At 39.6% G+C, this 23,019-nt stretch overlaps 1 protein-coding gene across 12 annotated transcripts in view; it reads left to right on the top strand.

The window, feature by feature from the left end:
• ehbp1l1a (EH domain binding protein 1-like 1a) overlaps positions 1 to 23,019 on the top strand; it is a 105,108-nt gene that overhangs the window by 50,580 nt on the left and 31,509 nt on the right. For 2 of the 12 annotated variants that reach the window (XM_060933739.1, XM_060933729.1), the window contains 11 exons: positions 2,603 to 2,821; positions 3,113 to 3,694; positions 6,445 to 6,504; positions 6,602 to 6,752; positions 13,750 to 14,100; positions 14,299 to 16,890; positions 16,990 to 17,058; positions 18,177 to 20,848; positions 20,934 to 20,976; positions 21,326 to 21,523; positions 22,157 to 22,651. In XM_060933739.1, coding sequence (XP_060789722.1) covers positions 2,603 to 2,821; positions 3,113 to 3,694; positions 6,445 to 6,504; positions 6,602 to 6,752; positions 13,750 to 14,100; positions 14,299 to 16,890; positions 16,990 to 17,058; positions 18,177 to 20,848; positions 20,934 to 20,976; positions 21,326 to 21,523; positions 22,157 to 22,651 — 7,432 coding nt within the window. Of the gene's footprint in view, positions 1 to 2,602; positions 2,822 to 3,112; positions 3,695 to 6,444; positions 6,505 to 6,601; positions 6,753 to 13,749; positions 14,101 to 14,298; positions 16,891 to 16,989; positions 17,059 to 18,176; positions 20,849 to 20,933; positions 20,977 to 21,322; positions 21,524 to 22,156; positions 22,652 to 23,019 lie in introns of all 12 variants that reach the window. The other 10 variants (XM_060933769.1, XM_060933759.1, XM_060933749.1 and 7 more) reach the window with 10 other exon arrangements.

Below are 23,019 nucleotides of genomic sequence, written 5' to 3'. Positions count from 1 at the left end.
CATGATTAATGTCTCTGGCTCTAATTGCATCTACCAGGATGGAAATCTGACTAGTACTAGGCTAGCGGAATGTCTGCCAAAACTTCTCACTCTTTTTTTCTTAAGGTCCATTTTTTGTGGCAGATTTAAGACTGCAGAAATTTAAATAACTTAAACAGCAATTTAATACTTCAGATTCATTTTATTTATTTATTCATAGTAGTTCCATTTCTTTCTTATTGTTATTTACCTTGGCTAATTTGATTTGTTTGGCACCCTACATAAGATATATTGTAATGGAGCTGAATGCCCTATCTAGTACCCTCACGAATAAATGTAAAAAGACATTTGAGCTTTGAGGGTTTTTTTTAAACATTCTCTTTATTTTCAATAAAAATTGTTGTATTGTCACACTTGCCTACACTTGGGTGTGTGGGCAGCTATTAAGTGAACATTAGCGCCCCTTGAATATCACTAAACATTAAAGCAGGGATTCCCAAACAACCCCAAATTAACATTTTGAATTTTCTGTGACCCCAAACCTTAACCACCATACATAAAACAAACAAACAAACAAACAAACAAACAAACAAACAAACAAACAAACAAAAAACCCTATAGTCTAGGACTGCTGTTACATTTGAATATTTTATTATGTTTGTCACTTATGTATGTGTAACATAAGTGACTGAAAACCAAAGGAATGTTCCTTGCACTGACTTACCAGTCTGTTGTGGAAAATAATCCAGGGTTGGTGTGATGCAAAGAGGAGAAGCCTGCTTTATACGCGATGCATGATTTTGTGTTTGCATGCACAAACAGTGGTGCACAAGTAGCATTCAGTGAATGGTGTTCATACACTTATCCTCATCTGCATAACTTATGTACCTCTGGATGTGACAAATGCATACATGTCAACCTTTGGTCAATCAAACCTGTATAACCAACCTCCAAAATCCGTATTTCCCTTATAAAATCCTTATAAGATGCAAATTAAAATAATTTACCTAAAATTTGAATGATAATTAACAATGATGGCGGCACGGTGGTGTAGTGGTTAGCGCTATCGCCTCATAGCAAGAAGGTCCCGGGTTCGAGCCCTGTGGCCGGCGAGGGCCTTTCTGTGCGGAGTTTGCATGTTCTCCCTGTGTCCGCGTGGGTTTCCTCCGGGTGCTCCGGTTTCCCCCACAGTCCAAAGACATGCAGGTTAGGTTAACTGGTGACTCTAAATTGACCGTAGGTGTGAATGTGAGTGTGAATGGTTGTCTGTGTCTATGTGTCAGCCCTGTGATGACCTGGCGACTTGTCCAGGGTGTACCCTGCCTTTCACCCGTAGTCAGCTGGGATAGGCTCCAGCTTGCCTGCGACCCTGTAGAACAGGATAAAGCGGCTAGAGATAATGAGATGAGATGAGAATTAACAATGATATATCCAAGTTACTTTTTATTCAATATTAATAACAATAAACCTTCAGAATGAATACAAAGCTCCAATGTTTGACAAAGTGTCACTCTAATGTTCTGAATTGTACTCCATGACAGCTTTTTTTAGCACTCTGCACCAATACCTCACGAGGCTGCATGTCACAGCAAGTGTCTGTGTTGATCTTGCCGGAGTGCCCATTCAGAATCTTTTCAGTCGCTAGTGAAAGTCGCTCAGGTGGAAATACGCTTTTCAAACAAAATGTTACTTCCCGATTGCCGGGATTCTCACAATGTGGTGTGCGCATGATCAGAAATGGAATGAAGTCTCGCTACCACAAGATAATGCGCGATGTCATAAGACTCTTTACTGGCTGTTTGTGCTTTCTGTGGTGTACAGTACGTTTTTAAATGTTATGCGCTCTTTTATCATCGTGGGAATTGATTATAGCTCTAAATAAATATTGAAGTTTTTTTAAAGAATCCGTATAACTTTATTTGTACACCCGTATACTACGTTTATTGAATCAAATCCGTATAAAATACGGACATTCCGTATAGGTTGACATGTATGCAAACGTGGTTTAGCTGAATATGACTCCCAGTAACATTTAAATAATATTAGCACACAAAATCCATATTAGAGAGTTTGTGAGTTTGTATTGCGACCCCATTTGTAAATTGAGTGGCCCCATGGTAGGGTGCGACACCTAGTGCGGAAACCCCTGCATTAAAGTATTTTCTTATTCACACGATGTCATTAAAACAGCCTCTCTGTATCTTGTGCTTACTATCACTCTGTATGAGAGAGAAACATGGCAGTAACACATGAATTCTAACATAAAATGAAATATCCCTGTTTCACATTTTGAAAGTGTTTATTTGAATTTACAGTAGTATTTTACTAGACCACCCGATGACCTCCAGAGAAACTCAGAATTTCATGGGTAGAATTGATGGGAAAGTGACACACACCAGGCTGAGATATGGGTAGTCAGGTATTTGTTTGCAAGCCGTGGCAAGCCTTGTTGTTTGATGGAAAAGTGCTATATGTTGTAACTGGATGCACATTTTATGAGCGTGTGCATGGAAAGATTTTCACAATATGACTCCCTCAGTTTGCTCACCTGCCTTGCAACTTCTCATTTCTCTTCTCCTTTTGCATTTTGCTTCATCCATGTCTCTGTTTCTCTCTGTCTCAGCCACCTCTGCTGCCCCAGGAGCCTGGACACATCAGAGTTTTCCTTCTTTTTCTCCCCCTGTATCTGTCAGTAGCCCTGATCCTTCTGTTCTTGGCCACTTCCCTCCTGCCTCTGTACCTCTGTCTGCACCATGCCCTTTAAAAACCTACCGCACTTCATTGTCTGAGCTAGGCTCCGCCCTCACCAAGCCCACCAGTATGCCCTCAGCTACTGAGACAGGTATATGAAACCTACAGAGAAAGAATTCACTTGACCATTTTCTAATAATAAACTCAAATTCAAGAGTGACTGTATGCTGTTATCTATGTCGTACAAGCTAGCTAAGTAATTGTAGTAGTTTAGGACAGAAGATGACTGAGGTGTAAAATAGAATACTAGTGTTTCAATTAACCTCTTTTTCTCTCTTTTTCCATTAATGCTGAAAGTCTCCATTAACTATTATACTTTTTCTCCTTTTCTTTCCAACATTCTCTCATCTCATCTCATTCATCCACTTCTGTGCTCTTTCAGCAACATGGCAGAGAGAGTGGAGGTCCCCTGAAGTCAAGCCTAGCCTCTGTCCCACACCCGTTACCTTAGAAGAACCTGTCCTTCAGCAGGCAGTGCAGAGTTCAGATACACTGCGCCGACCTGCCTCAGTTTCATCACCTCTCTCTGCTTTAGGTCCTCCCCTTAAAAAAGCTAGTCCCTTTACATCTCCCATTAATACACCTCTTCCTACTTTACCCTTGCCAGAAACAGTGCCCTCTCTCACTCCCAATGTGCCTCCTAAAGTAGCTCCTCCTCTGTCCCTGTCCTGTCCATCTGAAGTGACGTCTTACTCTGTGTCCTCTCCTTTGCCCCATTCCCTCGTCCCATCCGAGCCCCTGTCACCTGCCCACTCTTTCCATGTTGCTGTACCTCCACCTATCAGCCTCACACCCATCCCTGATTCATCTCTACGCTCTGACTCCTCCCTTGTCACATTATCTACCTCTCCACTCATTCCTCATCCTAGTGCTTCTACTCAGCTCTCATCTGTCCACTTTGCTGCTCCCTTTTCAACTGCTGCTGTTGACCCTGAGGTTAAGCCATCTGATGACATTCAGCCAGGTACAGAGCCAGTGCTTTCAAACCAGCTCTCCGAAAGCTGTTACCACATGCTAAACTAATGATTTACTATTTTATCTACTTGGTTTAACATGCACATGTTTGTTATTTGAAGGGCTATGGTAGCTTGAGCCCTTGGAGTTAAGCATGGGTTTTGTGACCTTATTTTTTTTTGACCAGTGCATTATAAACATTTTTATAGACACTCACCTGCACACAACATTTTCTCTTCTTTTGCACTTCGGTTGTATGCCTTAGACCCTATCCATCGGGTCCAGACGTTGGAATGGAGACACCAGGTTGTCCCCACCGTGCTTAGACCAAACGTACGCAGACCTTCTGGCCCCCTTATTGTGAACACTCCTACATATCCTTTTCCCCCTTCTCCTCTTCCACCTGTTGTTCCTGGCTCCCAATTTCAGTTCCAAACAGCCATCGCTCCACCCCTTATTGGGCACATTCCTGTACCTCCCTCTGATACAAGTAAAGGTACAAATGGGTGTCCTGAAGTTTCAAAGCTACATGATTATATGATGTGAATGTGCATGTTGAAGGACAAGCTGCCACTTGGAGTGTGTGTAAGCTTTTATAGTTACTGTTATAATTGTAGTTTGAGTTACAGTGCTCACTGCAGGGCGTCTGAGTAAAGATTATGTCTATTATAATATATGTGGTGGTCTGGGAAAACCCATTACACATTGATACATTTGAATTCTGTCAAACAGCCAAAAACTGACCAAAACATTTTTTAAAAACCTATAATATACTTTGACATTCGTAAATGTATTCCTTCAGAATGAAACACTTTCCAAGCCTCCCTAGGCTTTCTGCAAATATCACTTCAGTTAGATAAGGAACCATTTTAGGAATTGCAGCTGCAAATATGGCCAGTGTGATGAAATATGTTTTAGTTATTTTATGTGCACTTACCTTACCTTAAAAATTAACATTATGCTTTGATCAAGTTGTTGGTTATGTGCCATGACAAAACAAATACACTGCAACCCCTCTATAACAAAATCTTTTCCTATGAACTTTCACATATAACGAACTAAGGTCATGCTCCCTGCCTTTAGTCACAATGAGTCGGAGTCTTCAAAAAAACCCTATCACCGTGTCACGTCCACATATGTTGGTGCACGGAGTACGTCGCAGATTACGACGCGTGCAGTGCCATTAGGACTAATTACTATGTACCTGTTCCAGATTAGAGCACAATCATAGCATGGACTTAGAAGGACTCTCTAAAGACACAGACTTGACGTATGTGCGCTGTACCTAGTGTCTCACTTTACCAAGCCTTGTATCTGTGTATCGCCGTTCTGGTTTTGACTTTGTTTTGTGTATTTGGACTCTGCTGTTCATCTTTGCCTCCACAATTCTATCTGTGCCTAACTTGACCATTGTCCATTTCATGACCCTGCCTTTGTCTTATGTTTTTGAACTGTTTGCTTGCCTGTTTGTAAATAAACACTATTCCTGAAATTACATCCGTTATTCGCCTGCTTACATAACACACTGAGCCATGCGTTCTTCTTCCCACCAGAGACAAACAATAATTAATCAAGTCCGTAGTCAAGTTAACGTGTTAACGCCATAAAACGAAGGCTTAACGAGCCTAGCTTAGGTGACAATCACTAAAAATTATTGAGGATGGTGATTAAAGTATCGATAAAAGAACAAAGTGACTGCTGATACCACTCAACCTAGCACCTAGTTAAAGCGTACTGGCGGCGTTTTTATACCTCCCACCAGCCCCACAGTGCAACATAAATGACATCATTGGTGATTTGCAACACATGAATGAACCGAATGGTAAAGATTTAGAAAAAACAGCAACTCATTGAGTGGACAGTGACAACGATACACCAGTAACGTCCATCATTTCCATAACCGACAAAGAAATCATCACCTCTGTTTGTGATCCTTTAAGTCAGTCAATGAACTGCAATAGCGACTCGGAAGGCGAAATTTGTGATAAGGAGAATGTGCCTAAAATTTCGTGTATCATTTGAATATTTGGTATGTTTGTGAAAATAGGAGGGAATTGCATGCTAACTAGCACCATAGCATGCAAAAATGTGTTGGCTGTTTACGTATGTGACTTGAATGATGCTGTAGAATTTTTATATATAGTGGAAAATGTCAAAATTTCACCATATGAAGGGTTTTCCCAGGCTATTTCCCATATCTATTACCTTAACTGACAATTTTTAAGTTATGAAGAATTAGATTTGTTTTGATATGTGTTTGTCTGGTGAAAGTATTCATCCCTTTTTTCTGTTTTACCTTGTAACAAAGGGGTAACAAAAATAACGGCCTGTTAAAGAATGATGTTTGTTGTGCTGATGTGGGAAGAAAAATTCATAAACATAGCACTTGAAAATGTAAAATGTTTAAAGGGGTGAATACTTTTTATGCACAGTCAGTGTCAGTTCTGTGCCATGCTGTGTGTGTAAATAAGCTGTGCCTCAAAAAACGTTTTTTTTTTTTTTTTGCTAAGCTTTATTGCTAATTTTGTGGACATTGCTGTGTCCATTTCATCAACTTGGTTCATGATGTGGGCAAAATCTCTACAAGGCACTTGCAGTAGTGGCATGGCATTTAGCAAGCTTTCCATTTTTGGAGGCACAGGCAACCTGTGGATTATATTTTAGAACATAAGCTAATGTAAAACTCTGTAAAGTTGTCAACGAATTCTACACATATCATATTTAAATAATCGGTTTTGTTTTGCTTTGCTTTGCTTTTAGAGTCACACAGACAGCTGGCCATATTGAGAGAGGAGGAATATCCCACTGCAGTCTGTCCTGGTAAGAATGATTTTGAACATCATATCAGTTCTCATAGCTAATCTGTGTATATTACACTCATTTTCTACATTGTTGTTTTTCTCATTATGTGGTGAAGAAGGTGAAGATACCGAAACATCAAATGCTTTGGTGCACCAAATGCACCAAACCAAAGACTTAAGATCATCCCATGACAAAGCTGGACATATCACCGTAGCCAGTCATAAACCAGGCACAGAATCAGGGTTCGAACTGCAGCCAATACCACGGTGAGTGATATAGTAACAGCATTTGGGATGAACCAGTGAAAAACATACACACTTACATTGCTATTAAAAAAATCCCTCTGGTAGACTGTGAAAGGTTGCATTACAGCTATCACATTATTGTCCATTTATCCACCGCTTTTATTTTGCTTTAAACACATTTTATACCACTTGCATTTAAAATATAAACGATGACAAATTCTAATGCATTAAAAAAAGTTCTACATTTAATTTGGGATACAGACTTGAGAATAGACCAGGGAGTCTAAAAGCTTTTCAAAAGCCTGAGTGGTAAATAGTTTTGTCATGTATTTCCAAGAGCTTTAAATGTACTCCTGCACTCCTGTAGCCTAAACACTGTCACAGATTTTCAGTCAATTTTTAGATTGTATTTTTTTTATCCTGACTGTTATTTTTTTTTTAAATATTCTTATTTTTTGTAAGCAAGTTTGAAAGTGATAAAACTCTTTTAAAGGAGCCCAATAGAGTGTTTCAGTATGGATCTCTAAACTGTTTGTCTCGTTTGGGCCTCTGCATGCTCTTGCGACAAGGCTTTCGCAGATAGCTTTTCGCAGACAGTTGTAATTTATCGTTGAGCGGGGAGTAATAGGCGTGTGCGATGTTATTCACCGCCACAACGCAAGGGGGCGCGAAGTCGCAAAATCGCTAGGAGTAGTTGGTGGGTGTGGTTAGTGGAGTGTTTATCCTCCGGTTACTTATAATGACTAGAACTGGAGTCGTATAGATATACGTACTTCCTCACTTCCTCGATCAACCGCTCTTTGTGCTGCTCCATCTTCGCTCGTGTTTTTAAAAATGGCGGTCGTGAAAACAAACCAAACCGGGAAAGTAGGGAAGCGGAAGTGCATGTACAGCGGATGTAGAGTGGACCAATCAGAGCCCTCTTGTCTGCGACGCTGTCTGCGAGGCTTCTGCGGTGGTCACAATTTTTGGGAGGTGCACGCAGAGCGTCTGCGAAGGGGGGGGGGGCTATGCAGACGCCATCTGCGACGCCATCTGCGAGGACTGCATTGTCAGCATAAATTGGCCTTTTTCAACTGTTCACCTAAGGTGGTGCTTTGTATGTCTTAAGAACATCTGAGTTTGAGGCTTTTTCTTTATTATACCTATGTTATGACTTGGATTTGCATTTTATTTATTTATTTTGTTTGTATCTTGTTTTTATGTGTATGCTTTTTTGTATTTGTATTTACAATTATTAAGCATCCTGCAGTAACAAACTACTACTGGTAGGTGCTTTAAGGGATTCATTCATTCATTCATTCATTCATTTATTCATTTTCTATACTGCTTATCCATTGTGGGTTGTGGGGAAGCTGGAGCCAATCCCAGCCGACAGTGGGTGAGAGGCAGGGTACACCATGGACAGGTCACCAGTCCATCGCAGGGCCAACACAGAGAGACAGACAGCCATTCACAATCGCATACACACCTATGGGCAATTTAGAGTGGCCAACTGAACTAATCTATTTGTATTTTGACTGTGGGAGGAAACCAGAGCACCTGGAGGAAACCCATACAGGTAGGAGGAGAGTCAGTTAAGGGAATCAGTTCACTTAATAATAAACAGAAACACAATTTGTAATGTCAGTAGTCCATGAAACAAATATTTGTAACAAAGTGACTTTTTTTTGTTTTGAACTGATGTGACTTAAGTGAAACAAAGTGATAACAATGGTATATAGTAATACATTTTTGTGAAAATTTGGAATAATAAGAGGTAGTAATTGATTATTATTTAAAGGGATAAATGTATTTCTGGACTTTTCTTCCTAAATGTCCTGAACAGTGTCGCAATTAAGAGATATGAATATAAATAAAATGAGCTGTTAGTTTGTTAATGATTAAAACAAAGGCTTAATAGCAGATCCCATACTTAAGAGAATATGATAATGCATCAACCTGATTTCTGATGGCTTTTTCGACTGTACAACATCTGTACGTATGACGAACGTGTACCGCCACAGGGAACCCAACCGTAAGTGCAAAGCAACATATCTCATAAACACTTGGGCACTGGACAGCGAAATTTGTATCTTTATTTACATCAGATAGATGGGTTTTTATCCAGCGCTTATTTTTAATTTGCTTTTTAAAAAATAATGTGGGATTATTTACTAACACATTTTATGGAAAATATTCATGACAGTTTCATATAAAACTAGTTAAAATAGGTTTATTAGTAAACTAGCTTGTTGGACAATTGACCATTTCTGTCATGTAAAGGCGATAGACAGACGTAAGTGCAGGAAGAGTTTTATTGAAAGCACGCTAGCAAACAGATCCAAAATGTAGACAAAGGCAGAGTTGAAAAACAAGCACAGACAGGACATCAGAGGTAATACAATACTCAGTCCAAAAACATAAACACGGTCAAAACCAGAAAAGCGCTACAAAATACAAGACTTTCACGAAGTCTGTGTGTTACTGAGAGTCTTTATGTATGCGCTGTGATTGAGCTCTAATCAGGAACAGGTGCATGCTTATTAGTCCTTATGGCATGTGTGTGCTTTGCAATCTGCAGCTGCGTGCTCCGAGCTCCAACAAGCGTGGATGTGAAAGGTGTAACCAGACAACTGTTTGACATATCCAGTTTGATATTCAATCGTAACTAAATAGTAATGATGTAAACTGAAAGCGCTGGTTCACTGCTGTCCACCAGGCACCCAGCAGAGTCACAGCATAATAAATGTTGGGGTGTTGTTTCTGGCACATGGCATGCAGTGTCAAAGACAGAATGTATTCGTAACTGTGATGCATATCTCATTATTGGTATCAGCGTCACAAGACAACACAGCAATTTATTGATGTGAAATACACTACACTAAACAATTCAGGGTTTCATCTCATCTCATCTCATTATCTGTAGCCGCTTTATCCTTCTGCAGGGTCGCAGGCAAGCTGGAGTCTATCCCAGCTGACTACGGGCGAGAGGCGGGGTACACCCTGGACAAGTCGCCAGGTCATCACAGGGCTGACACATAGACACAGACAACCATTCACACTCACATTCACACCTACGCTCAATTTAGAGTCACCAGTTAACCTAACCTGCATGTCTTTGGACTGTGGGGGAAACCGGAGCACCCGGAGGAAACCCACGCGGACACGGGGAGAACATGCAAACTCCGCACAGAAAGGCCCTCGCTGGCCACGGGACTCGAACCCAGACCTTCTTGCTGTGAGGTGACAGCGCTAACCACTACACCACCGTGCCGCCCTAATTCAGGGTTTCATATGTTATAATATTATTATTCTATCCAAGTTGATTTTGTGCCCTTGCAAATATTTTGCTCATACACTCATTAGGAGCTCCACTTTCAGGCAGGGCCTAAATATCTATATTGTCTGCTATAGATGAATGACGGTTCTTGATGCAGTGCTGTCTGAGGGATCACGGATGTTCAGCTTAGGCTTGTTCCCTTGCCCTTTACTCACTGAAATTCCTCCACATGCCTTGAATTGTTTAATTGTATTATGAACCATAGCCCTAAATTTCCCCATCCCAACTTCTTTGGAATGTATTACAAGCCTGAAACACATGAATGGATGTATAAGAAATGAAATGAAGTTGAGCAGACAAAACATGAAATATCTTGGGTTCATACTGTCTGCAATGAAATATAATACAAAGTAAATTTAGAAATCACTGCTTTCTTTTTTATTTGCATTTTCAATACCATCCCAACTTCCTCTGATTTGGGGTTGTGATAATAGATAAGAATAGCTGTAATCAGCAACCATGCTCCTGAAACTCTACCTTCTTGCAGAATTCAGTTCCAGCCCAAATTTAACATACAGTGGTGTTTGAAAGTTTGTGAACCCTTTAGAATTTTCTATATTTCTGCATAAATATGACCTAAAACATCATCAGATTTTCACACAAGTCCTAAAAGTAGATAAAGAAAACCCAGTTAAACAAATGAGACAAAAATATCATACTTGGTCATTTATTTATTGAGGAAAATGATCAAATATTACATATCTGTGAGTGGCAAAAGTATGTGAACCTCTAGGATTTAGCAGTTAATTTGAAGGTGAAATTAGAGTCAGGTGTTTTCAATCAATGGGATGACAATCAGGTGTGAGTGGGCACCCTGTTTTATTTAAAGAGCAGGGATCTATCAAAGTCTGATCTTCACAACACATGTTTGTGGAAGTGTATCATGGCACGAACAAAGGAGATTTCTGAGGACCTCAGAAAAAGCATTGTTGATGCTCATCAGGCTGGAAAAGGTTACAAAACCATCTCTAAAGAGTTTGGACTCCACCAATCCACAGTCAGACAGATTGTGTACAAATGGAGGAAATTCAAGACCATTTTTATCCTCCCCAGGAGTGGTCAGTCAACAAAGATCACTCCAAGAGCAAGGCGTGTAATAGTCAGTGAGGTCACAAAGGACCCCAGGGTAACTTCTAAGCAACTGAAGGCCTCTCTCACATTGGCTAATGTTAATGTTCATGAGTCCACCATCAGGAGAACACTGAACAACAATGGAGTGCATGGTAGGGTTGCAAGGAGCTAGCCACTGCTCTCCAAAAAGAACATTGCTGCTCGTCTGTAGTTTGCTAAAGATCACGTGGACAAGCCAGAAGGCTATTGGAAAAATGTTTTGTGGACAGATGAGACCAAAATAGAACTTTTTGGTTTAAATGAGAAGCGTTATGTTTGGAGAAAGGAAAACGCTGCATTCCAGCATAAGAACCTTATCCCATCTGTGAAACATGGTGGTCAGAGTATCATGGTTTGGGTCTGTTTTGCTGCATCTGGGCCAGGATGGCTTGCCATCATTGATGGAACAATGAATTCTGAATTATACCAGCAAATTCTAAAGGAAAATGTCAGGACATCTGTCCATGAACCGAATTTCAAGAGAAGGTGGGTCATGCAGCAAGACAATGACCCTAAGCACACAAACCATTCATCAAAAAAATGGTTAAAGAAGAATAAAGTTAATGTTCTGGAATGGCCAAGTCAAAGTCCTGACCTTAATCCAATCGAAATGTTGTGGAAGGACCTGAAGCGAGCAGTTCATGTGAGGAAACCCACCAACATCCCAGAGTTGAAGCTGTTCTGTACGGAGGAATGGGCTAAAATTCCTCCAAGCCGGTGTGCAGGACTGATCAACAGTTACTGGAAACGTTTAGTTGCAGTTATTGCTGCACAAGGGGGTCACACCAGATACTGAAAGCAAAGGTTCACATACTTTTGCCACTCACAGATATGTAATATTGGATCATTTTCCTCAATAAATAAATGACCAAGTATAATATTTTTGCCTCATTTGTTTAACTGGGTTCTCTTTATCTACTTTTAGGACTTGTGTGAAAATCTGATGATGTTTTAGGTCATATTTATGCAGAAATATAGAAAATTCTAAAGGGTTCACAAACTTTCAAGCACCACTGTACATTGGCTGATCCACACTCTTGAGATATACTAATTTGTTGATGTAAGTAATACATTCTAAATAATATATTCAATAATTTGAAAAAAAAACAAACAAAAACAAAACAGATTGCTGATCAGTACAAATATGTGTGTTAAATAGTAGAGCCCATTTTTCTACCTGTTAATTATATCATTCTTTTGAGAAACTGGTTTGATAGCACAAGGTCATACATATGTGTATTTTATCATGTGTGTTATTTTTATAGTCAGCTATTTTGTCAATTAAAGGAGAACTAAAGGCAAATTTTTATTATCAAAATTCTATTTATCTCATTTTATTAAATATAGGAATGCATTTTTGATAGCTATTTTGTCACTGCTATAGCAAGTTATGAGTGTTAGAAATATGCTCTGTAATATATCAGTCCATATGTCAAAGCAATGGCCGTAAACAAGATTCACTGAGACCTGTGCGAGACATCGTAGGACGGAAGTAAAACGTACAGCGGAAATCAAAGTGACCAACATCTGCCAACATTGTCAAAAGATGCATGCTCCCTCTTTCGAATGCTGATGTAATCAAGCCAGAAGTTTTCTTTGTTCTGATAGCAGTCAGGAAAGTTTGAAAAAAGTAGGCAGTAATCGTCGTTTAAACTCGTTTTTGTGCAATATTTCATTTGGAAAACAGTTTTCAAAATGGCAGCACTGACACCTGGCTGACACTTCACGTTTCGAAGTCTCGCACAAGTCTGGTGAAGATCGCGCAGATAAGTGACGCCTGCCGTGGACCATCCATCCATCTATTAGCTGTAGCCGCTTACCCTGTTCTACAGGGTTGCAGGCAAGCTGGAGTCTATCCCAGCTGACTACGGGCGAAAGGCGGGGTACACCCTGGACAAGTTGCCAGGTCATGACAGGGCTGACACATAGACACAAACAACCATTCACACTCACATTCACACCTACGGTCAATTTAGAGCCACCAATTAGCCTAACCTGCATGTCTTTGGACTGTGGGGGAAACCGGAGCACCCGGAGGAAACCCACGTAGACACGGGGAGAACATGCAAACTCCGCACAGAAAGGCCCTTGCCGGCCACGGGGCTCAAACCCAGGACCTTCTTGCTGTGAGGCAACAGTGCTAACCACTACACCACCGTGCCGCCCCTGCCGTGGACCAAATGAACTAAATTCAACATGGCTAAAAACCGAATAGGCCGATAAGTATAATATTTAATTGCAATTAGTTGCCAATATGAGTTACGATATAAGGTTACTAAAACTGAAAACGTAATTGAATAACACGTTAATTAAGAAATAAAGCAAGTTTAAAAATGACTTCAGTTCTCCTTTAATTTGTGATGTGATCACCCCAGTAAACCTCCTGAAGTGTATGCATTTATTTTCTTGAATGCAAAAACTTTGAGAAGCTAGATAGATTTGTTATCCGAATTGAACCTTGACTTTTGCTGCTGTATCAACGTGTTTCAGTGGTATTATTAGAACTATAAAATGCGTATCAGTCTGAAAGCAGAAATGGCTGTATCATGCCTGGACAAATTTCACTTTAGTGTTTCTCCTTCCCAGACCTATGGTCTCTCAACTGCAGTCTACCCCCAAAGCTCCCAGTGTCTCAGAGGCTCAATCACCTGAACCTAAACTTGACATGGGTGTGGCTGAGAAGACCCCTTCCAATGCTGCTTCACAAACTATTCCTTCATCTGTAATAGTCAAAGAGTCCACTTCCCCCTTGACTGAGGTCAAGTGCACCCTATCACCAACAGAGGTGCAGTCAGTGTTTACTAATAAAGAGGAGAGCTTAAAGCTACAAACTGAGCCTACAAATTTGGACAATATCCAAACAACTGAAAATGAGCAAGAAATAAACCTTGCCACTGAATTGATATTTAGCCCAGAAAAGACTAAAATCGATGAGGGGTAAGTCTAGCATGACATAGCATGGCTGCATTTAGTTTTTCTATTTGCATGTACTTATAGGTGTGTAACCTTTAGCACTGACTGAGTTATAGCATGCATGTGTTTTCGTCTGTGGAGACATGCATAGTTGCACATTTTACTTCAATCCATCTAACTTGTACACTCCTTGACCTGAATTCTGGTCTCCCTGTCCCTCAGAGAAAAAAGCATTGCTGGTTTCCTTCCCTTTTGTCCAAGAGCACCTATTTTCCCTTGGTCACCCTTCACATCAACATGTGACACAGATCAAAGTGGAGTTTTGCCCATCGACAGATCAACTAGGATAAGAGAGGAGGTCATTAATCTCCCCACTGACTACCAGAAATCAAATCAAGACTGTGAAGCTGTGAAAAATATTGTTGATCCGTCAGGATGTTTTGACAACGCACACAGTCCACAATTTGCACAGGTCCATAAGGCAAAAAGAAAAGGAGATAATAGTGAATCAAGCAGGATTGACTTTTTTCTGTCCGATGCAAAAACATCACATGTTTCTGGATTCCCATCTGGGGAGGATATTAAAATGGAGGAGGCTATACAGTGGCCTAAAGATGAAAGTCTGTTCTGGGAGGAGAGCCAAGAGAAAATAATAAATACAGTGGCCCCTAAGGATACAGAATATCAAGATGGACACTGCTTTGAATACATGCATGAGCCTCAGTTCAGCAAAAGTACTATTCTTGACATCCCTTTTCCTCAGAGGTCAAAGGATGATAATTCCAAGATATACAGAGAAGCATGCATGGTCAGTATTCTTCCATCCTGTCCAAGAGCTGCATCTATACCTGGCTTGCCATCCTTATACTTGCCAGAAAAAGGTATCAAATGGCTATTCTCTGAAGGGTCAATAAGTGTAATGCCATGTAAGAAGGAATCAGCTAAGCACATTCACAATTTGGGAATACAGTATCCTGACATTAAAATACTGAACGAAATGATTTCACTGAAGCCAACTTGTCCAAAATCTGTCAGTATTCCAGGATTTCCATCTGTGCCCCTTGATACTGAGGACATACCAAGTAGTGTTAATTTCCTTCCAACTTGTCCTAAAGCCTCAAGAATTTCTGGCTTACCTTCAAGCCTACCAATCACAATCTCAGAACCTGAAAGCTGGCCCAAAAATAACTTGATGTTATGGGAAAGAAAAAAGAAGAAAAGTAAAGTGCAGATCCTACACTCATTTACAGAGAGCCCAGATATGTTTAAGGCAATGATTCCGATAAGACCATCTTGCACAACATCATCTAAGGTTCCTGGATTTCCATCTATTCCAGGGTACATACCACAAGAACATCTAAGTATCATAAATATGTTACCATCTTGTCCAAAAATTTCCAGTATTGCAGGGTTCCCTTCGGTGTTTCTCAGTGTTGAGCAAGATCTCTCACGCTGCCGATCTGACAACACACCTTTGTTTGTAATGCAGAATAAGAAGGATCAAATAAGGGTTATTCATGACTTGAGAAAGCCATATGATGATATTAAACAACTGAGAAATATGTTGTCACTGACATCGACTTGTCCAGCAACTGCAGCTCCTGGTTTCCCATCTGCACCAATCCATATTGAAAAAGTCCCTAATATGGTCTATCTACTTCCAGCTTATCCCACAGTTTCAAAGATTTCTGGCATGCCTTCAAAATTGCTAGCCATTGAGCCAGATGATAAATATAAGCATATGGATAGTGTAATACTGTGGAAAAGACAGGTGAGAAAAAGTGATCCATGCATTCCTGTCGTGTCTAAATATAATGCAGAAACAGCCAATTCAATGAGTCTGATGAGATCCACTTGCTCAACACAAACAAGGATTCCTGGATTCCCATCTTCCCCAAAGCTTAGACTTCAGAAAGACCAAAATATTTTAAACATGATACCATCTTGCCCAAACAATTCCAAGATTGTAGGCTTCCCATCCATAACAGTTATGAAAATGGATCAAAATATTCAACAATGGAGATTAAACAGTGAGCGAATAATTCAAATGCCAAAGACAAGAACGTCAGACATGTATATTATTTTGAATAAAGTTTTGGACACATTTAAAGAAAACATTGATTTTACACAAACTATGGTGGCCTTGGTGCCATCATGTCCTAAAAAAGCACATTCTCCTGGCTTTCCATCCCTACCAACACAGACTCATGAGTGCTCCCAGTGCATGATAAAACTTCTAAAGTCTTGTCCAAAAGCCTCTTGTGTCCCTGGAGTATCATCTGTACTCAACACTGAATCTGTTTCTAATAAATGGCCAGTGGACACTGAGCCATTATGGATCAAAAGAACGAGGAACCAATCATACTGTTCCAAACTTTCATATCCACCTCAATATGAACTTATAGGTGACAAAGATGCCATACAAAACATGGTGTTATTAAAACCATCTTGCCCAAGAAAAGCGAAAAGTCCCGGCTTCCCATATACATCACTACCAAGATCAGAAAAGCATATCATATCAAGTAGACTGTCACCCTGTGCAGTAGTTGAAACTTGTGGCCCACTGAGGTTAGAGTCATCTCTCATTTCAAGCTTTTCTATGACACATGTTCCTATTACAGTTCTAACATTGGAAAACAACCCTTCAAAGGAGTGTGATATTACTATGAAGCATTTCACAAATAGTTCAGCTGGAAATGAAGTGACTCATATCAATGCAACTAAATTGAACTCTAGTTCCCTGGAAGAGACCAAAGAGGATGTAGGATTTTGGGCAAGAAGTGAGGAGGGAGAGAAGGGAATTCTGGAGTGTGGGTAAGTTTAGGACATATTTCTGCAATGCAGAAAATTTAATTTCTCACCCTTTAGTCAGTGGACAGTGCACAAAATAATTTTCAAAACCCCTGTGTTCAGCAAAATAGACTGCAGAATGTGGCACGCCCCACCTCCCGACATGCCATTATTACTCACTGTTGGAGAGAGGTGAGTTGTAGCCTTTTGCATTTACTGTGTAACTTGGAGCAATGCTATATTGAATGGCTTGCAATAATAGCTTCATTTACCTCCCCATTTAAATGCTCCTAATAAAGTGAAAAGCGTTTGACATTTTGTATGATACGACGCTCACAGCCTTACAAATCATATGACATGGCAAAGGTATCTGTTCGTCATATTAGGGTGCTTTCACGCCTACTAGTCCGCCTGCTGAGTCCCAAACAGAATGAAAATTATGCTTTGCTTGCTGTTTGGTTTCACACTGCACATAATTAAGCAAGCCTAAAAATGTTGACTGAGAGTTGTGCAGGGCTGAAAATGTGCTCGTAAAATAATAAACAAAGCTTCAGAAAATAGAAATAGAGTAGAAATCAGACAATATGTGAATAGAAATCAGAAAAATCACCCCGAGCACAGAGAACATAGACACGACACTCAGTAAATTACCAGATAATTATATAAATTCCTACTTTAAAACATTTTGCGTATCTATCGTTTATTTATTGTGTTCCTTAGTCCAGATATCCAGAACACATCTCATTTCTACAGCACCACAACTCTGTCCTTTGGCTTGGTTTGCATCTTGTGACTCAGTTTATGAACTTATAACTACAGAAAAATGTTACCCACAGCTCAAAATACACAGCATGTTTGGTTCATTTCCTGCAGTTGTGTTGATACAGGGTTGCATCACTTTCTAACTGCAATTGAACTGCACTAGAGTTGTTTTGCACCCAAGTATGATTGTTGTGTTCTACCTTGCTTCATTGAAACGACACCAAAGAGGAAAACAAACCAGGATTTGATTCAAACAGACTTACCACTGCATATCTGAATGCGCTTCCAGACACTGATATATTGCAAAGGAATTTGTGAGATTTTGAATGAATCCTGTTTCTCTTTTTGGGGTGTTTCATGAATGTGGTGTTTAGTGGGTTTCCTGTATGACTTTTTGAAACTGATGGTGATGTGATACATAGGTTATAATTGAATTACAACTTATGCAGTTATGTATGAGAAAATGTTTGTGTATAAATTATGAAAATATGTCCGTGAAATACCATCTATACTTGCATCCCTTGATGTCAGTGTTTTACTGCCTTTAGAACTGAATGGACAGATGCTGAGTTCCAAAACACAGATGATTATACAAACACAGAGCACTCTGCTTGTGATAAATATACATTTGAGAACCTGACACAAAGACCAGAACAACTCACGTCTATATATGAGGATGAAAAAGAGACAGTGGAAGACACATGTAATCTGGAGCCTTCCGTGGATAATGCTCCGTCCAAACTACAAGAGAACCAGTGGGTACCTAACATGGCTGATCTCTTTCCATCATGCCCAATAATTTGTAGAGTTCCTGGATTCCCATCTACAGCTATGACTATTACTTATGAGACAGAGGCAATGGATTGGCCTAGAGACTCAAATACCTTGTGGCAAAAGGTAAAGGGATTAAAAACAGTAGAACCCCTTCAATACATGGCAATATCTCAGTATGATACAAAAATGATTGGAAATATGGTATCTCTGGCCTATTCCTGTCCCAGTGAAACAAGTATTATAGGCTTCCCTTCTGCCATTAGGAGAAAAATATTAGAAATATCCCCCATAAGTACATTTTGCCCCAAGATATCCAGAGTAGCTGGTATACCATCAAGCTCCCTAATTCAAGAGGACAAGCCTCATGTAGAGTGGCTGAACAGGAAAGGATGTTTGTGGGACAAGCAGTCAAAGGAAAAACTGGCCTTCATCATAAATAAACCAGTCCAGTATACTGATATTTCCAGTCTGATGGTGGCTATTATTCCAACTTGTCCTGAGAAAGCACTCATTCCTGGTTTTCCATCTGCATCATGCTCCAAAGAAAGATGGAAGTGTGGAACCATGAAAACATTTTCTTCAACTTGCTCAACAGTATCTACAGTATGTGTAGTTACTGATCATACTTTGAGAAAAGCACCAGCAGCTCAAGTAGATGAATTTACCACTACATCAAAATTTCAAGCCCCAGTGGTTCCAAGCATGTCAAGGCTTCTTCCAACATGTCCAATGATCTCTAGAATTCCTGGACATCCATCTACACAAGAATCTAACAATTTGGAGTGGGCCAGTGACCAGACATTAAATTTAAGCAAACCATTAAAAGAAAAAACAATTAAATTTACAGAAACTGGTCAAGATGCAGAGAACAGAAATAAAAATATGACTTTATTATCAACCTGCCCTCTTGCAGCACGCATTCCAGGTTTTCCATCTGCACAGCGATGTAAAGGTCAAGAGCCAAACATGCAAAGCATTCATCCCTCTTGCCCAATGCTCTCCCATATAGCTGGATGTCAGAGCATACAGATCCCCAGATCATCAAATTGGCCAACCAATCAAATCATTCTGATGGATAGGCAAACTAAGAATCCTACAATTATTATAAGTAAAGCAAACGAGAACAAAATAATACTTGAAAGCAATGCTGCTTTACTGTCAACTTGTCCATTCAAATCCTGCATTCCAGGTTTTCCATCTGTACCAGAACCAAAAATGCAAAATATTCTTCCTTCTTGCCCCAAAAGGTCTAACATAGTTGGATTCCCTTCTAAAGATGAAGCAGTGTGTTTAGATGGATTAGTTGGAAGTCTAAATACAATTCACTTGTACTGCAGTGCACCAAAACACAAGCTATTTTTTATTAAGGACATAACAAACGAGACCAGAGACTCAATGAAAGGTATGTTTGCCTTAGTTCCAACTTGTCCAACACTGACAGTAATACCAGGATTCCCATTTGCACCAAAACCCAAAGTTTCTCCTAACATGGTAAATCTTCATCCATGTATTCCAAAAACTTCAAGAATTGTTGGGCTCCAATCAAGAGACAGCACAGACACACATGTATGGATTTTTGAGAAGAAGTCTTTGTGGGTGAAATTATTAAAATCAAGATCAGATATTCATGACCAATGCTACTTTGACCATCCGTGTGAACAGTTAGAGCATTACAATATGAAGAAAATGATAGCTTTGGTGCCAACCTGCCCAAGAGAAGTTCAAAGTCCTGGTTTTCCTTCTGTACCTTACATCAAAATGGATAAATTCTATTTACGAAAAGAGTCAGATATGAGAAGTCTACTGAATTCTTGCCCAGGGTTTGCTCTTGTTCCAGGCTTTCCTTCATTACATTCAGTTATCTCAGCAGACTCATCATGGAAAGTTCAGGCGAGGCCAACATGGGGTAAACCTGAAAAACACAAATCAATTTTAATTTCAAGTATAACCAAACAGAATGAACAATATGTAAAAATTGTACTACTTGCACCAACATGCCCTGATAAGACTAGAATTCCTGGATTTCCATCTGTAAGAAAGTTAATGTATGCAATGACTGCTCTTCTACCATCTTGTTCATATGCATCAAGTATACCTGGAATGCCATCTAGGAGAGAGATAACTCAAGATCTTACTCAGATAGACAGAGTGCTGTCTGCTCTGCCACTTTCTAGGGAGAAACCTTTGAGGACAAAGCCACTTTTGGTTTCTAATGATCTTTCTACAGTTGAGAATAAAACAGTTATGTCCACTTTGGTGTACTGTTGCCCAAGCAAAGCAAGGATTCCTGGATTCCCATCAATGCCTACTATACCTTCCACACATACCGGCATGTCTGTAACAAACCCCAATCAAACCCAGACCCAAACAGAGCCTGAAAGGGCACTGTGTACTACACTGAATAAGATAGACAAATGGGATCTAACAGTGGATGTCAAACTATCTGGTAAGACATACTTTTAGAGTGTGTTTTACTCTAAAAATATATCTCATGACAGCAGAGTGAACATTAATGCCCTGTATTTTTAAAGATAAAACCCCAGAAATAAAAAAGACCAAAGAAATTCTTGATGGGTGAGTTAATTTGTGCCTGTGGCATGGGGTGCTGTGGGGTTTTTTCTTCCTTTTTTTGTGATGTATTCTTCCAGTCATCACACACTAATACACCAATTTTTATTAACATTTTGCATGTTTTGTGTGCTCCATTTGTGTTATTTTCATGTAAATATTTGTCTTTTGACAAATATTACTGGTCAGTAAAAGAATAAAAAAATATTTGAAGAACATGTATCTGCAAAAGATAAATGTATGCTTTGAGTAGAAAAGTATTTGAAATGTGAATTGTATGAGTGCAGAGTATTTGGCATGAACATAATATTGGACTCCAGCCTACTATCTTATTAAGACATCCAGTTATCAGCAGAAATCCACTGCAAGAAAAGCAATTCTTGGAAGAACACGCTGTGGAGCAGTCAACTCCAAGCAACACTCATGACACTACAGACTCCCCAGATACTGATATAACATCTGGATGGGAGGTACTGGAGGCAGATGATCCTTTTACAGAAAAAGAAGGATCTTCAGGCCTTGTTGAAACCATAGTTGGTGTTTTTCACAAAGGGTAAGCAAGAGACTAATTATGAAACCTGGACAATGACTTAAAGCAAAATATTTAAAACATGTTTAATTGTTGTACAGATTTACTTGTGTTATAGGTCTGTTCTCTAATACAACACAAAGCTGCCAATCATGGTAGTGTCTGTGCGAGTTGAGCAATATATTCAAATGCTGTCAGTGTTTCAAATGCAATTTTTTTTCCTTAATGGGATAAAATGTTGTCTATTTAGATCACCGTGTACTAGGTCACTACTTCCCTTATCACAAATTCCTTTTGCAGATCTAAGCATTTTCTTACCAAAGAGCAACCAGTTTGAGATACAGTCACTTTGACTGGCAGGTTGTACATGAAATCCACAAATAAGAGAGCTCATTGTGCACAGGATTTGTGAATTTGCTTTAAAAAAATAAGTTTGAACCTACAGTAGTCCTGTAAAGATAAAATTGAGGACAGTTGTTCCTGAGAAATTGTAGGATTAAAAGTACAGGATTGTGATTGGATTTGTAAATGTTGTAACATGCTTTTTTGTAAGCATGTTTTGTCTTAATATTATTTTAATTGAAAAACATTGCAGCTGAATTTGTATTATATTATTGCTATTCTTTATACCCCACTCAAGTTATGCATTTTACTTAGTTTTGAGACAGTAGCTGCGATGCTGCAGCCCTCTGGTATTGGAGCAGATGTGGATGGCCAGTTGACCACTCAGGACCCCTGTTGTTTGGTGGATCCTGAAAACAATGCTAGTGTGAAACCCACACAGCCTTGGTGTGAACCTGCTGAGGGGCCAATCCTACAAAAAGCACTGCATATTTCATCAACTGAGCCTCAGGAGTTTAAATTCCCTGTAAGTGCTGAACCATGCATGTGGCGCTTGGCTGACAGTCGATCTGAGACATCCTTGTGCGCTAAAGATGTTGAAAGCTGGCTTACTGGGAATGGAGAACATAGCCAGATGAAGAAGTGGCCTCCACTAACTGAGGCAGACCTACATGAGATTACCAAAGAAGAGGAAGGAAATGTCCCACATACTTTGCTTCAAATAAGTGAAACAACCAAAAAGAAAATGTTTGAACTTGATGAGAATACTGAAGAAGAGTTTTTAGATAAGCCATTCTTGATAGTGAAGGGGTGAGTGTATTGACGTGTTTTCTGAGTGGCAGCATGAATTAATCCAGTTTGTGCTTTCCATGCTTTTTGTTATTCATACTGTACTGCATAGCTTTCCCTGAAGCAGCCTCATGTGTTTGTGTCTTGAGGTCTTAATGGTTGAATTAGGTGTAGTGTCATATGTGCATGTTTCAAAGAAAAAAAATGCTTGATGATATTGCATTGATGATATGCTTGATTCTTGAATACTGAATTGTTGGCTGAGGGGTTATTTTTGAAACTGCTTGCCCACAGATGTGTGTTTTGGTTGATAGATGAAGGAGTTGCTTGTTTCTAGCTTAGAAAATAGTTTTGGTGTTGTTATTGGGAATGTTGAAATAATTGGAAGG

Source organism: Neoarius graeffei, chromosome 1 (genome assembly GCF_027579695.1).
Source record: "Neoarius graeffei isolate fNeoGra1 chromosome 1, fNeoGra1.pri, whole genome shotgun sequence".
NCBI lineage: Eukaryota > Metazoa > Chordata > Actinopteri > Siluriformes > Ariidae > Neoarius > Neoarius graeffei.
Note: the sequence above shows the minus strand (reverse complement) of the source record. Positions and strands in the feature narration are given on the sequence as shown.